This window comes from Amblyomma maculatum, chromosome 5 (genome assembly GCF_055883805.1).
Source record: "Amblyomma maculatum isolate TAMU_Amacu chromosome 5, ASM5588380v1, whole genome shotgun sequence".
NCBI lineage: Eukaryota > Metazoa > Arthropoda > Arachnida > Ixodida > Ixodidae > Amblyomma > Amblyomma maculatum.
In genome coordinates, this window is record NC_139348.1 from 63,613,339 (window position 1) to 63,626,889 (window position 13,551).

A 13,551-nucleotide genomic window follows, 5' to 3' on the forward strand; every position below is an offset into this window, starting at 1 on the left:
TTTCCTGACAAACAGTTTGGCCACAATGGCCGACCAAAGAACCTAGTTTTTCACAGTTTTTGTGACAGACAAGCCATCGGTTCGACTTTCACGCGTACTTTAGAGTTTCTTTCAATTAGCAGTTTTATTCTACTGAAGGTACACAATTATTTCGCACTAACTTGAATATTCTTTGTCCAACTAGTGACCGAAAAGTTTTCATCAAAATGGAGGTCTTGGGGGTACTCCCAGTTCAATTACTCGTATACTGGCACGTAAAATGCACCGAAGGTGAAGCTCTCCAATGAAACGCCGTAAGCTCACAGTAGCTAAGCACCTTAGTATGATCCTGTATGAAGGAGCACTGAACAAGGGTAAAGGGGGTAAGCCTCAGTTCGCAGGTCGAGCCAACGTTTCGACAAGTGGACTTGGCTTCGTCTATCCACTTGTCGAAACGTTTGCCTCGACCTACGAACTGAGGCATACCCCCTGTACCCTTTTTAAGTGCTCCGTCATACAGTGTAAACCATCTTCTTGTCATTAAATTGTGCTCCCTTTTTGTCTGAGTTTGACTTTTGTAACAGATAAATGCTACCATAGGCCTGAAATGTAATTAGAGGTGACGCTCTACAAATGGTCGAAAAAGCCGGATGTCGCATATTTCAAGCTAGGCTCGGTTTTCTTGATTTGTGTCATGGTGCAGCCCATCGAAGTGACGGACGGCCCCTCACATCTGCACGGCCTGAGAACACGTTTCGTTCACCCGAACGTTATTGGGAGCGCTGCAATAATGTAACGCACAATCGCTGTCACATTAAAATTTTGTTTTCATATTTTGCAGGCTTTCTTCAAATGCCAAAAAGAAAAAAATAGCCGTGTCAGATGCACCTTGATAGGGACCATTGGACAGTTTGTTTCCGAACCCTATCAATAGCTTGGTGGTTTCCACTTGACCTTAAGATAAATAATAAAGATTTTTATAAAATAAATAGATTGTAATAATAATTATAATAATATTTGCACAATACAATTAGGTTAATTTAATCATTGGTTCAAGTTGTGTGAGATGAGAGTACATATTTCCAGCCGCGGCGGACCGAGGTTTTGTTTTAGTGTTTATGAACCATTGTTTTTTCCTAAAATGACTTCATACTAATTCATCTCAACATGAAAAGTTTGAAATAAACAATACCCCAAGTTTTCGATCGTTTCGCCGAATCTGCGCTTATTTTATTCGTGTAATACAGCAAGCCCTGGTTCCGCTCTCAATTTTCACCTGAACAGCTTGCGAGAATTTCGGCTGTGGTAGTCTTGAGGCCATAGCCAACGTGAGAAGTTTCTAGCGCAGCCTCGTCCTTACCAGTCGGTTACGTACTACTTAACTTCGGCTGTCAAATAAGCGGTTTCACGTTCAATGCTAAGGATAAGGGTAGTACTGGTGAAGTCTGAAGGTTTCGTTACAGGACAAAGTAATACCCAAGAATGTCGAAATCTGGACAGTCTGTCCTACTCCTGAATGAGCTCCTGGCTACACCTCTCAAGTCAGCGCACCTCTCCAGGCCTCCCCATTTTTACCAACCGCCTAAAGTCACCACAAACCTCCCGGGTGTAACAACGAAACGTCTCACCCCGCTCTGTGCTCTCCAGCAAGAAAGCAAGAAGTGGCCGCTGTGCAGCATGAACATTACGCCAACTTCAATTTCATCTACACGGATGAATCAATTTCCAACGAAGGAAACTCTGCAGCATCAGCTTGGTTTTCCCCTGCCTTGGGCTTGCAAAAACAGTGCAGGCTTCCCACGCCCCCCTCCTCAACCGTCGTAGAGCTCGCCGCTATCGATATTGCTCTCGACATCGTGTTTCATATGCCCCATCTCATCAATGCGGGAATCACAGCATATTCCCGTTCGGAGTTGCTATCTCTGCTCAAACACGCCAGAGGCCACAACCTCCTAGTTGCCATCGTTGCAAAGCTCGATGAGTTGGAGCTACGCGGATCTCAAGTCGTCTTCTAATGGGCGCCCCCACATGTTGGCGTCCGTGGAAATGAGACCGCCGGCCAGCTAGCTAAGCAGGCGCACCACCTCCCCGTGCCCCTCTCGACATCAGCTTCGCAATTTGATGCAGCGAAGCTCATCATCGCTCGCTACGTTCGCCGCCACCATCCTGACAAGCATGTGGCCACCAACCAGCGCATCGGCCTACTCGACGAGCGAGCCTTCGAGCGTGGCGACTATGTTTGCCTACTACGACTGCGCGTCGGTTGTGTGTGGACTGCCGAGAGAATGTTCCGCCTCCGTCGTGCTGCCAGTGCTGTGTGTGTACTGTGTGGTGCCCCGCGAGAAACCATCGAGAATTTTTTCTGCGTCTGTCCCTCCCTACAACAGCATCGAGCAGTTCAACTAGAATACCGACACCTGGGAGTTGCCTCGCTGGCCCTTGGTGATGTGTTGTACACGAACTGTGCGCCAGCGAAACAAACGTGTCCTTCCGGTATCGCCGCGCCATCTCCTTCCCCTATCTGCCCTTTGCCCATCCCTCCCTCCACCCCCTCTACTTATCACTTATTTCTTCTTACCCTTCCCCTGCCCAGCACCGTTGCGGTGGTCCCTAGCTTCTACTAGGAGACAGTTATAGGGCTGGGAACTCCAAATTATTCAAATTACTTATTGCCCCTCCCCTCCTCATCAAGAACCTCATATCAATACTGGACAGCATTTGCTGTAGCTAAGTTCGGAATAGCACCGGACATGAAATTCAGAGATTGTGGGTTCGTTTGTCACCAGCAGCGCGCTTCATTCTCCTTCTATTTTGTATTTAATATGTTTCTTCCCAAATTGCTTGTACAATTATTTCAGTGGTATAGTACTTCATTTAAAACTAATAGTTCAGTCTTCAACTACTGCAGATAGGCGCCCGCTTGCAATTATTTACTCCAATCAGGCCGTTAGTCAGAAGCATATCCAATTTTACAGTACGGGTCAACTTTTGGGTTATTTCGACTTTGATACCTTGTGGTGCTGAATTGTTTTTGGCCGCGGTCGCCGCTTTCTGATGCAGGAGAAAAACAAACGCCTCTGTCTGTGCATTGTGAGTGCAGGATAATGAACTGTAGGTGGAGGAAATTTATTGAATTCATTAAAATCACCGTCATTGCAAATTATTCTCGTCCCATTTGAAAACAGCACACCGGCGTTAGGGAAAAAAGGGAAGCCAATCTAATCGCGTCACTCTGTCATTTGGTCTGTAAGATAAAACCCACACTGGAAACCATGACAATGCGCATATCTTCTGGCACTGCAGTGATGAAAATTTGGTTTGTTTTGGGAAGTTTAATCTTCAAAACCGACTCAGGCTATTGGAAATAGCCTTGATCACCTGGGGTTCTTCAACGTTCGCAAATATCGCACAACACACTAGCGTCTTGCTTATAGCCGGTCAGGTGCTTTGATGTCAGCTGCAGCGAGAATTGGGTTTGCTGATGTGTGTTAAGAGGGATAACGCGGAGAGCACGAGTGACGCCGCATAGAGTACCGCAAAGTTATTCAGCGCTAAAACAAGAATTCAAGGCGTACAGGCAGGTAGGCAGTGACTTGCAGGATATAGTGACCAACTTGTACGGACACCGTCTTTATGATAGCTGAGCGCTGACAAAGGCGCGGCTTTCGAAGGCCACCCAAAAGAACCACTGAAATGGGTGACGTTTCAAAGTGGCGTCTTCGCCTATGCCAGTTTGAACCCCAGGCTTCCATGAACAAAATCGCTAAGACACTGCTAGCAGTGTTCCTTCTGTTTGAAGATTGATATGACTGCACCAAGCACTAGGCGTCTCATTTTAAGCGACGGCTAGATTTCTGATGTTACACATCATGAAATGCGATGAGAGCCCTGAATATTTAGGCGCCGTGATGTGAACCGATGAACTATACTTCTTCAGAGATTCTACTACATATCATCACAACGCCCATCATTGGTCGGCAGCCAACCCATATCGGGTACATGCAAAATGATGTTCGGTTCTGTAGTCCTTAAAAGTATGGTGCGGAGTATTTCGGCGACGCAGTGAAGGATTCCAATTTACACACAGAAACCGCATCGAGAGAAACTGCACAGAGCGTGTCCTGAAGGATGTGGTCATGGACCTAAAACATCCGCTTAAAATGCTGATGTCGATGTGATTTCATCATAATGCGACTCGACGCACTCATTTGTTCGTGCTTGCTGACGTGTTCGACACGAACGTTCCAGGCAGGGGATACGAGGCGTCGTTCAGACTGCTTGGCTTACAAGTAAACAGACGTATCTCCCATAGACATTTCCTCTGGGGACACGCCAGAAATAAGGCTTATTCGGGGAAACCCTAAATCTTGATGAGCTCTAGCATGAAATTACAAACCATGACACGCAGTTTACTGAACATGGTGACTGCACTGGCCGCATGATTGTTTGTTGCTGTGCATTGCCATGGAAGGACATCTTTAAAGCGGGTGACCTAATGGTCTTGTAATATTGTCACGCGTCCTCGCAATGAGTCGCGACCTTGCCGAGAGGCACTCAAGATTATATCCGCCACCGGCCAACGGTTTGGCGGAACACATAAATTGGACACTGACCATCATGGTTGCCATATATGTTGATTCGATTGTAAAAACTATGACACCATGCAGCCGTACGTCACATACGCTTTCAATACCGCTTCACATGACATGACCGGATGCACCCCATTTCTACCTCGTGTACGCCCTCCCGCCATGCTACACCCTGGACACAATCCTGCCGCTTTCTACAAGTGAAAATTTAGATGTCGCCTAGATCATGTCCTTAGCTAGTGAAGATTGATTGCTTGCTTCGATCCATTGCATCAGAAGAGTGCCTCAAGAGATGATACGACGGCCGCCGCCGGCTTGTTATCTATGCTCCAAGCGATGTGGTCTGGCTTTGGCATCCATTCCGGTGCCGATCCTTACATCAAATGCTACTGACCCACTGCGCTGGTTCTTACGTCGTTTTCCCAGAGTGAGTGACACCACGTAATAAACTAAACGTGTTACCGCATCTGGCCTCTATTCTGAGAAGCACGAACTGCCACCCGTCGCTCGCCTGGAGGCACGTCCCTATCAGGAGATAGCATAACTAACGCGGCGGTCTTCTGCAGCGCAGCTGAATGCGACCGAGAGATGACTTCGGACGTACGTCGCGAACATATATTGTCGACGAAAGTCGAAGACCCAGATGTGTCTACTTGCGAGTCCCAGCAGGAGCCACTTCTTCGTGGGCTTCATCTTCTCTTATCTCCGTCTTTTGACAGAGAGTAAGTTTGTTAATATTTCAGCTGTTGCTGTTGCCCACACAATACATTCGTAGTTGGCTATGGAAGAGAACAAAGAGTGGTAATGTTAACTGACGTAGGAAACGTAAAGCAATTGCAGCGCATGATACCAACTATTCTGTAAAGTTTCTAAACTACGTCATTCATATGGTCATTCCACGACATATCTGCGGCAAAGTAAACGCCGAGAATTTTCACAGACAGCACAAATTCTATTCTGGTGTTGTTTAATCCAATTAGAGGTGGTTCAAAGTGTTTATGACGTGGGTAAAACGTTACTGCTGCAGTTTCGCTAACGTTAATTATTAAGTGATTATTAGCCGCGCAAGTATTTATTGCTTTTAAGGTTTTATTAGCTCGATTAGCGAGATCAGCAGTTGAAGTACCCGAAACAAACAGCCTAGTGTCATCTGCGTAAATTATGTACTTAGCAATGCTGTCGAGGTGGGCAATATAATTAACATATAAAACAAAAAGAAATGGACACAAAATGCTCCCTTGCGGAACGCTAGAAGCTACCGCTTTCAACTGGGAGCATTCACCGGCAATACTCACAAACTGAGACCTTTATCGCAAGTACGAGAAAATGAGCATAGTGCCGTAGTGATCCAATTTTTTAAGCAACACAGAGTGATTAACAAGGTCAAAGGCCATTGAAAAATCTAAAAATTAACCAAGTACCATGCGTTTTGATTCAACTTTTTTTAGTACGAATTCTTTCTGAGATCTGTTATCTGTGATAACAGTAAACGGGTGTTCATAAAGATATGAGCGAAAGCGCTGTGTGGCAAAAACGACAGCGAGGCATTCCTATTCTGTGACATTATAATTCCGCTCCAGCTTACTAAGGGAAATACTCTCGTATGCCGCGATGTGCTCCTTGCTGTCGCAGCGCTTACAAGAGCCGCGCCAATTCCAACACTGCTTGCGTTTGTACAAACTTCTCTGGGCGCTGAAAAATCGAGGCGGCGGAGCACACGTTGTAACGTGAGCAGAAATGTCAGGTGGTGGAAGCTGGAGTCGCACTCAGATATTCACTCGAAAGATACATCTTTATGACGTAGGCTTGTCAGGGGGTGTGTGAGATCAGCAATGCGGTGAATAAAGCGGCGAAAGTAATAACACAAACCCAGGAAAATGCGTAGTTCTTTAGTGTACTGGGGTGGCTTAAAAGAGGCGTCCGCTGCTATCTTTGCGGGATCAGGTTTGACGCTGTCCTTAGTGACTAGATGCCCGAGAACTAGCACTTGGCGTGCTCCAAAACGGCACTTAGATTTCAGCACGAAGCCAACTTTGCGCATGCAGTCTAGCACAAGAGCTAAACGGACAATGTGCTCGCTGAACGCCTTTCCGAACATCACGACATCGTCCAAGTAACACATACAATCCCCTCGTCTTAAACCGCAGAGTATCGTGTCTATGAATCGTTCGAAGGTGGCGGGTGTATTACAGAGGCCGAAAGGCATCACATTGAAATCGGAAAAGCTATCGGGTGTAGTAAATGCAGTTTTCTCTTCTCCGCAACATGGACAGGTATTTGCCAATAGCCCGATTTGAAGTCAACGATGGAAAAGTAGGAGGCAGAAACGACAGTCAATAACGTTGCCTATAGAGAGATCAGGGCATATGCCTTTTCTAGTGGCTGCATTTTGACGACGGTAGTCAAGGCAAAAACGCCATGTGCTATCCTTCTTCAGGACAAGAATCAAGAGGGCAGCCCAAGGACTCGACGACTCTTGGATGACACCCCAAGTGGCACAACAGCAGTGGACCAATACCGGCTCAACATTAGAAAAAACTGGTAAACATGTCATACCTTTATTGGCATTCGAATCAAATGCAACCCGAGTCAATATATAGCTGCTCTAAAAACAGATGGAGGCCCTATGTTTCGCCATTAAGAAAGCCGGCATACCTATGATGTTGTTTTTTCAGTTTCAAACCGATAAATATATATATATATTCATATTCACTGGTTGTTCTATATTGGCAACCAAACCATATTTGTCGGTTATCGCAATGTTTGCCGACGGATGTTTATCGATGGCTTCTGTATAGTTCCAGGATCTCAAACCCATTGGCATCGCAATATTTGCAAGCCAAGCCTACCCACAGGTATGCATCATGTTATTATCGGGATTTATATATTGGCTTGATGTTATTCTTTCAATCCGTTGCGTGGAGTTGTTTGCATACATAGAACTGTTTTTGCAACTCATTTGCAAAATTCACTGAAGCAAAACTAGAAATATGTATTGTGGATGACATTTCTTTTTTTAGTAATAAAAGAGCGCGCATTTAGTCCAGAGGTTTCAGTAAGGTCGGGTAAGAAGGAGGAGGAGTAGGAGGATGAGGAGGAAAGGCAGGGAAGTTAACCGGTACAGGAAGTGGTTTGCTACCCTGCACTGGGGGAGAGGGGTAGATGGGTATAAACGTTGTGGGTGAGAGAGGGATGGGTGATGACAGTACAGTTACATCACAGAAATGCTACGTCACATATCACGTAACATAAAAAATCATAGTCTTTCGATCTGTCATGTGCTTTTCATAACGCCGAGCCGTGCCTGGGAGTCCTTCACCGCAGACGATCGCCGTGGCCAGGGACCTATGATCTTAATTTCAGTCAGTGGGCGTCCATCTAGATGCTCCAGCGCACGGCATAGACACTGTCTTTCCTCGCTGTATATGGGGCACTCACAAAGAATGTGGCCTATAGTCTCTTCGAACCCGCAGTTTGTGCATGCAGGGCTATTTGCCCTACCTATCACAAAAGGATAAGAGTTTGTAAATGCTACACCAATCCACAGGCGGCACAGCAAAGTTTCTTCAAATCGGCATAGGCCAAGTGGAAGCCGGAGCTTCAGGTCGGAGCCAGTGGATCAGCCGGAGCGAGGGATTTCAAGCGGCAGTTCGCAAACTGGCCAGAATTCCACAAGGAGAGCGCGTGTTCCCGCGCAAGTGCGCGGAGCCTGCCCGCTGCGTCTGCCCTGGAAAATTGAATCAACACACAATCGCCGCCCTGGTGGGCTGTTCGTGCGACCTTGTCCGCCCGGAGATTGCCCGCTATGCCGCTGTGTCCTGGAAGCTATTGGTAGATGACGTCATGTCCTCCGTTTATGGCATAGTGATGAAGTTGTCGTATTTCCGAGGCGCGTTGCTCATGGGCTCCACGGCGAAGAGCCGCTTTTAAGGCTTGCAGAGATGCTCTTGAATCTGTAAAAATAGACCATCGTCGAAGGCTTTGCTGACTGATATGTCTAATAGCGACACGTAGAGTGGTTAATTCTGGGGCTGTTGAAGAAGTACGGTGAGTTGTCCCAACTTTTATTTCTGTAGTAGTTGCGGGTATGACCATGGAGCCTGAACAACTCGCTGCATTCACTGAACCGTCGGTGTATACGTGCATACGATTTGCATGGTACTCATGGAAGTATTCAAAAGTGATTTGTTTTAGTTCTGTCGACGATAGCTCGACCTTCTTCCTGATGTAGGGTATTGAAAGAAGTACGTGTGGTTGATGCAGGCTCCACAGTGGAGAGGACGGTCTAGATGCGGGTGTGAACTGGGACGGCAGAATAGCGCGATGTGCATCAACGGTCTCTGTAAACGATGTACGCGGCCTGGTAATAGGAAGACTGGCCAAATGATGACAGGAAACCCGGTTGATATGTCGGAAATGTGTCCTAAGGGCGTCAACTGTTAGGTAGGTAGATATTGGATGCTCCTGAGCAATCAAAATGGTAGCCGCCGTAGAGGCACATTTCGGCAATCCCAGGCAGCTAGGTTCGCAGAGCTTGAGCTTGAGCGCTCTGTAGAATTCCTAAGTTGGTTTTCCTGACATTTCCAAGTGCAGGTAAGCTGCATCCAAGAAATCCCATAAATAATGCATGGTACAGCTGGATCATCGACCGCACGGACGCTCCCCATGACTTTCCCCCAATAAATGCAAGTATGTGAGCAATTGCTGTCAGCCTCTTTTTCATGAATGAAATATGGGGAATACGAAATATTTCTGTCGATGATCCCTCCCAGAAAGCGATGGCTGCTTTCGTAGGGTATTGCTTTACCATCAATGCGTACGGTGTAAGGTGACATGTTCTCGCGTGTAAATGCAATTAGCGAACACCTTTCTGTTGATATGTGCAGACCTTGCTGGTGCAGGTAGGACGCAGCTATACTTGCCGCCGTTGAAGCCTCGCTCTAACCTGTGGACGCGTAACTCCTGATGCCTAGATACAGATGTCGTCGGCATAAATTGAAAGCAGCGCTGACTGTGGTATTAAGTCAACAAGCCCGACAAGAGTAAGATTGAAGAGTGTTGGGTTTAGTACTCCACCCTGTGGGACTCCACGGCAAGTGAAATGAGAAGATGTTGGGCCATCCTGTCTGCAAAAGTGAGATTTGTTGGATAAATAACTGCGTATCTAGCAAAAACGCGACCGTCGAGCTCGGCAGCTTCCAGAGCATCCAAAATGGCCTGGTGAGTGACGTTGTCATATGCGCTCTTTATATCCATGAACGACGCCGCGGGGAAGACTTTCAAAAATTTTTGGTGTTGTACAAATGATACCAGGTCCACCACGTTGTCAACTGAAGAGTGTCCACGTCGAAGCCCTGACATTATATCCCGATATATGCGGTAGTGCTCCAGGTACCACTCAATACGTGTAAGCAGCATTCTTACCAGTACTTTACCAACGCAACTAGCTAGTGCAATAGGACGGTATAATGTCAAGTCCAGAGGCGATTTGCCAGGTTTAAGGAGCGGAACTGAAAGACTGCACTTCCACTCGCCTGGAACTCTACCTTCACTCTATGATTTGTTGTAATATTCCAAAAGAGCGTGCCTAGTTTCTTGTCCAAGATTTCCAAGCGCAGTGTATGTTACACCATCGGGACCCGGGTCCCGATGATGACCGTCTGCAAGAAGCCAGCGCAGCGTCAAGTTCTTTCACGGAGAAGGGAAGGTCCATCCGTAAATCCGTGAAGCTGGAACATCGTTGAAATGTGGCGTTGCCGTTGGAGTCGATTGCCCTGCTACCCTAGCGCAGAAATCCTCGGCTACCTCTCCCTCACTATGTCTTTGATAGTGCGACAGATTTGAATGGGTAGAGCTGTTTAGGAGACGTTCGGAGACCACGAACGACATTCCAGATTCTTGATAAATACTTGCGGGGATCAAGCGTTTCACAGAATGACCGCCAACGTTTTTCCTGCAGGGCTTGAATTCGGCACTGAATTTTATTTTGCCGGCGCCTCGCATCTCTGAGGTCGAGGCGCGACTTCGTGGGTCGGTATCTACGCTCTGCCCTCTGTCGCAATGCTCACAGACACTGTAATTCCGTATCAAACTCTGTGTAGGTGGGCACTGGGGTGAAGAAAGACGTCGCGTTTAGCATAGCCTCCTTAATTTTCTCTTCAATACTTGCAGAGAGGCCTGCTGTGCAAGTATCTTCCATAAGTGCCTGAAATGCTGACCAATCGATGTGGCGTTTTCGTGGGACAGACTTGGATGTTTAAAGGCCATTAATGATCACATATGTATGAACGTGGTCACTTCCGCGTGTTTCTATATCTGCAAACCATTGGACGTTGTTGGCAAGGCAACCATTGGACGTTGTTGATAAGGCATCGAGACACGAAAGCTGCTGTAGTTGCCCCTCTAATAAAGGTCGGTGTACCATTATTAAGACATTGCAGAATATAATCAGAGGCGAAGGACGCAAATTTTCTTCCCTTGAGGTCCATTCGAACATTGCCCCACATCATGTGGTTGCGTTAAAGTCTCCTATAATGATCCAAGAGCTAGCTGTAATTGCTATCAAGTCGATCAATCGTGTGACGTCAAAACGACTTGATGGCGACATATACGCACCTACAAGTGTAAAAGTGAGATTGCGCTTCTGCACTGTCAGGCAAACGTACTGGTTGTCGTTGCTGGGAGTAACCCGATGGATTACATATGTGAGTTCTCGCCAAATATAAATGATGACCTTGCTGTTTCCCTGGTGCGTTGGTGATGCAAATGCCTCGTAGCCTGAGTTTCGTAAGATCTTTGGCACATTCAGCTCACAAATAACATGGATGGGGATGCGATTTGCATGAAGATATTGTCGAATATCTGCAATTTGGGACTGAAGCCCAGAGAATTCCATTGAAAAATGGAGCCGTCCTTCAGTTTTTTTTCGAAATGGTAATGCTGGGGGAGCCATTGTGTCTACTACTGTAGAGCCGCTAGATCTGGTCTTAGCGCGTCCAGAACCTGTAGCGCCTTCTGTGCTGCTGATGTGTGCAGACTAGATAGCACAGCGCGGATTGCATTCATCATGGACGTGAGAATGGCAATTACCTGTAGGTCTTGGCCATGTTCCACATGATGACTTTTCTCTAACTCGGCAGACGGTGCAGGAGATTCGGTTCGCGGCAAGTTTCCTGGCCAAGCGGACGTGGAAGGGTTTGGTAGCGGTGGCCAGTTAACGTCTGAGGCACCACCTCCAAATTCACCGCCCGTCGAGGTTCTTAGATTTAAAACTGCCGGCATAGGAGTAGGACGAGTTGCGGGAGTGCTCCAGGCCTTGCTATCAAAATTATTGCTTTCTTAGATGATCTTCGGCGACACGAACGACGGCGTCGTACCTTAGCAGCGGCCTCTCTGTGTGTAGATTGATCACGCACCGTTTGCTTCAGCACTGCCCGTTCTGTCTTTAAGCGGGGGCATTCCTTTGAGGAGGAGTCATGAGTACCGTGGCAGTTGGCGCACTTCAGAATAATCGCGCGGCAAATGTCGCCGCTATGCGACGCTGTGCATCTAGGACACACGACGAAATTTTCGGAGATCGCACTTACGTGCCCGATCGTCATACACTTTCTGTATTTAAGTGGCTTGGGTACGAAAAGCCAAACCGGGTGTCACAAATGTCCAACCTCCACATGCGATGGTATGCAGTCTCCCTTGAAAGTGAGCTTGATGCATTTCGATCTCCCGAGGCGCTGCACTTGCAGTATGGAGATGCTATTTGAGGCTGGTTTGATTAAGACTGGTAGATCGGTGTCAGCGATGGCCTCGTCAACATTGTAGATGACGCCGGCTATAGCGCCACTGTCCTGAAGAATATGGGAGCGCACACTCATGTCGCCGAGTTTTTTGATGCGCTCCGCTCCATGACATCAATGGCAATTATGTTTTTGTAAGGATTAACTATAACGTCTTTAATCTTTCCAGGGACGAGGCTTTCAAGGAACACAGGCATGACTTGCCTGTTGAGTTGGTTCAGATTGTTTGCTGGCGTCTCTGGCACCAACAAGAGTATGTGTCGGAGGGCTTCGCGTAGTGATGACCGTGGAGGTGCTTGATGAGGACAATTCTAGTCGACGGTGTAGTCTTCGCTTTGCTTTCTTGCTAAGCACCGGCACGAACCCATCGTCGTCGGCAGAAGAGTCATCGTTAGCATGCGAGTACAGCACGGTGGCCTGGCTGCTTGCATCACTCGAGTTGCAGAGGCCCTTCCTCTGGGCGACCGCTGCCGACGCACCGGGTTCCACAGGAGGCCCATGAGTGTCCACTTGCATAGTGGGGCGGAAAAGGGATCGGCACCTCCCTGTTATGTCACAAATTCCTAAAGTACGAAAGTTGTCACTGGTTCCAGGCTCAGTGGAAAGCCCATTAGCAATGTAGGGGTCGCAGCAACTGTATTTTAGGTCACTGGTGAAACTTCCGAAAGGCGGCACCGTTATTGTCCAAGAGCAGTGGAACGGACGAAATGTTTGGCAGTTCCAGATGCCGCTTGTGAATCTCAACCAAATGTCTCCTTGAGCCTCTCCCGCGGTCGATTGCTCTGGGAATTCATCTGATAATGAACACCTGTATTTCACCGATGTCGATGTCGTCCTTGTAATAGATATGGCATCTGCGGCTACAGAAAATCAAAACAAATATATATTAGCGCTGCTCCTCACGGGCAGTTATCGTGTGTCATAGTTCCGCCTTGGATATCTCAGAAGCAGTCTGCCGGTCATACATTGCAGGACGGGCAATATATGCTTAATTATTTTATTTTGCAGCGAAGTATCTAAGTTTGTAGTCCCACTACCAGGGATTGCTTTTTTTTTTAGTTTTTGCGTTTTAAGCCAGCACTGTATGGAGAGAATGATTGAAATATGGGAAGTTCGTAATACATTCAACATCAAGGAAAGCTCTTTTCTTGTAAAAATGGCCTCTTGCGCTTGAGCTGAGTTGAAGATGA

At 47.2% G+C, this 13,551-nt stretch overlaps 1 protein-coding gene across 2 annotated transcripts in view; it reads right to left on the minus strand.

Moving 5' to 3' along the window:
* Positions 1–5,157: 5,157 nt before the first annotated feature.
* Positions 5,158–13,551, minus strand: part of LOC146188416 (uncharacterized) — a 129,902-nt gene continuing 121,508 nt past the window's right edge. Inside the window, exon 5 of one of the 2 annotated variants that reach the window (XM_084603771.1) lies at positions 5,158–5,347. In XM_084603771.1, the coding sequence (XP_084459897.1) occupies positions 5,268–5,347 (80 nt within the window). In that variant the 3' untranslated portion in view covers positions 5,158–5,267. The remainder of the gene's footprint in view (positions 5,348–13,551) is intronic. The other variant, XM_084603770.1, reaches the window with a different exon arrangement.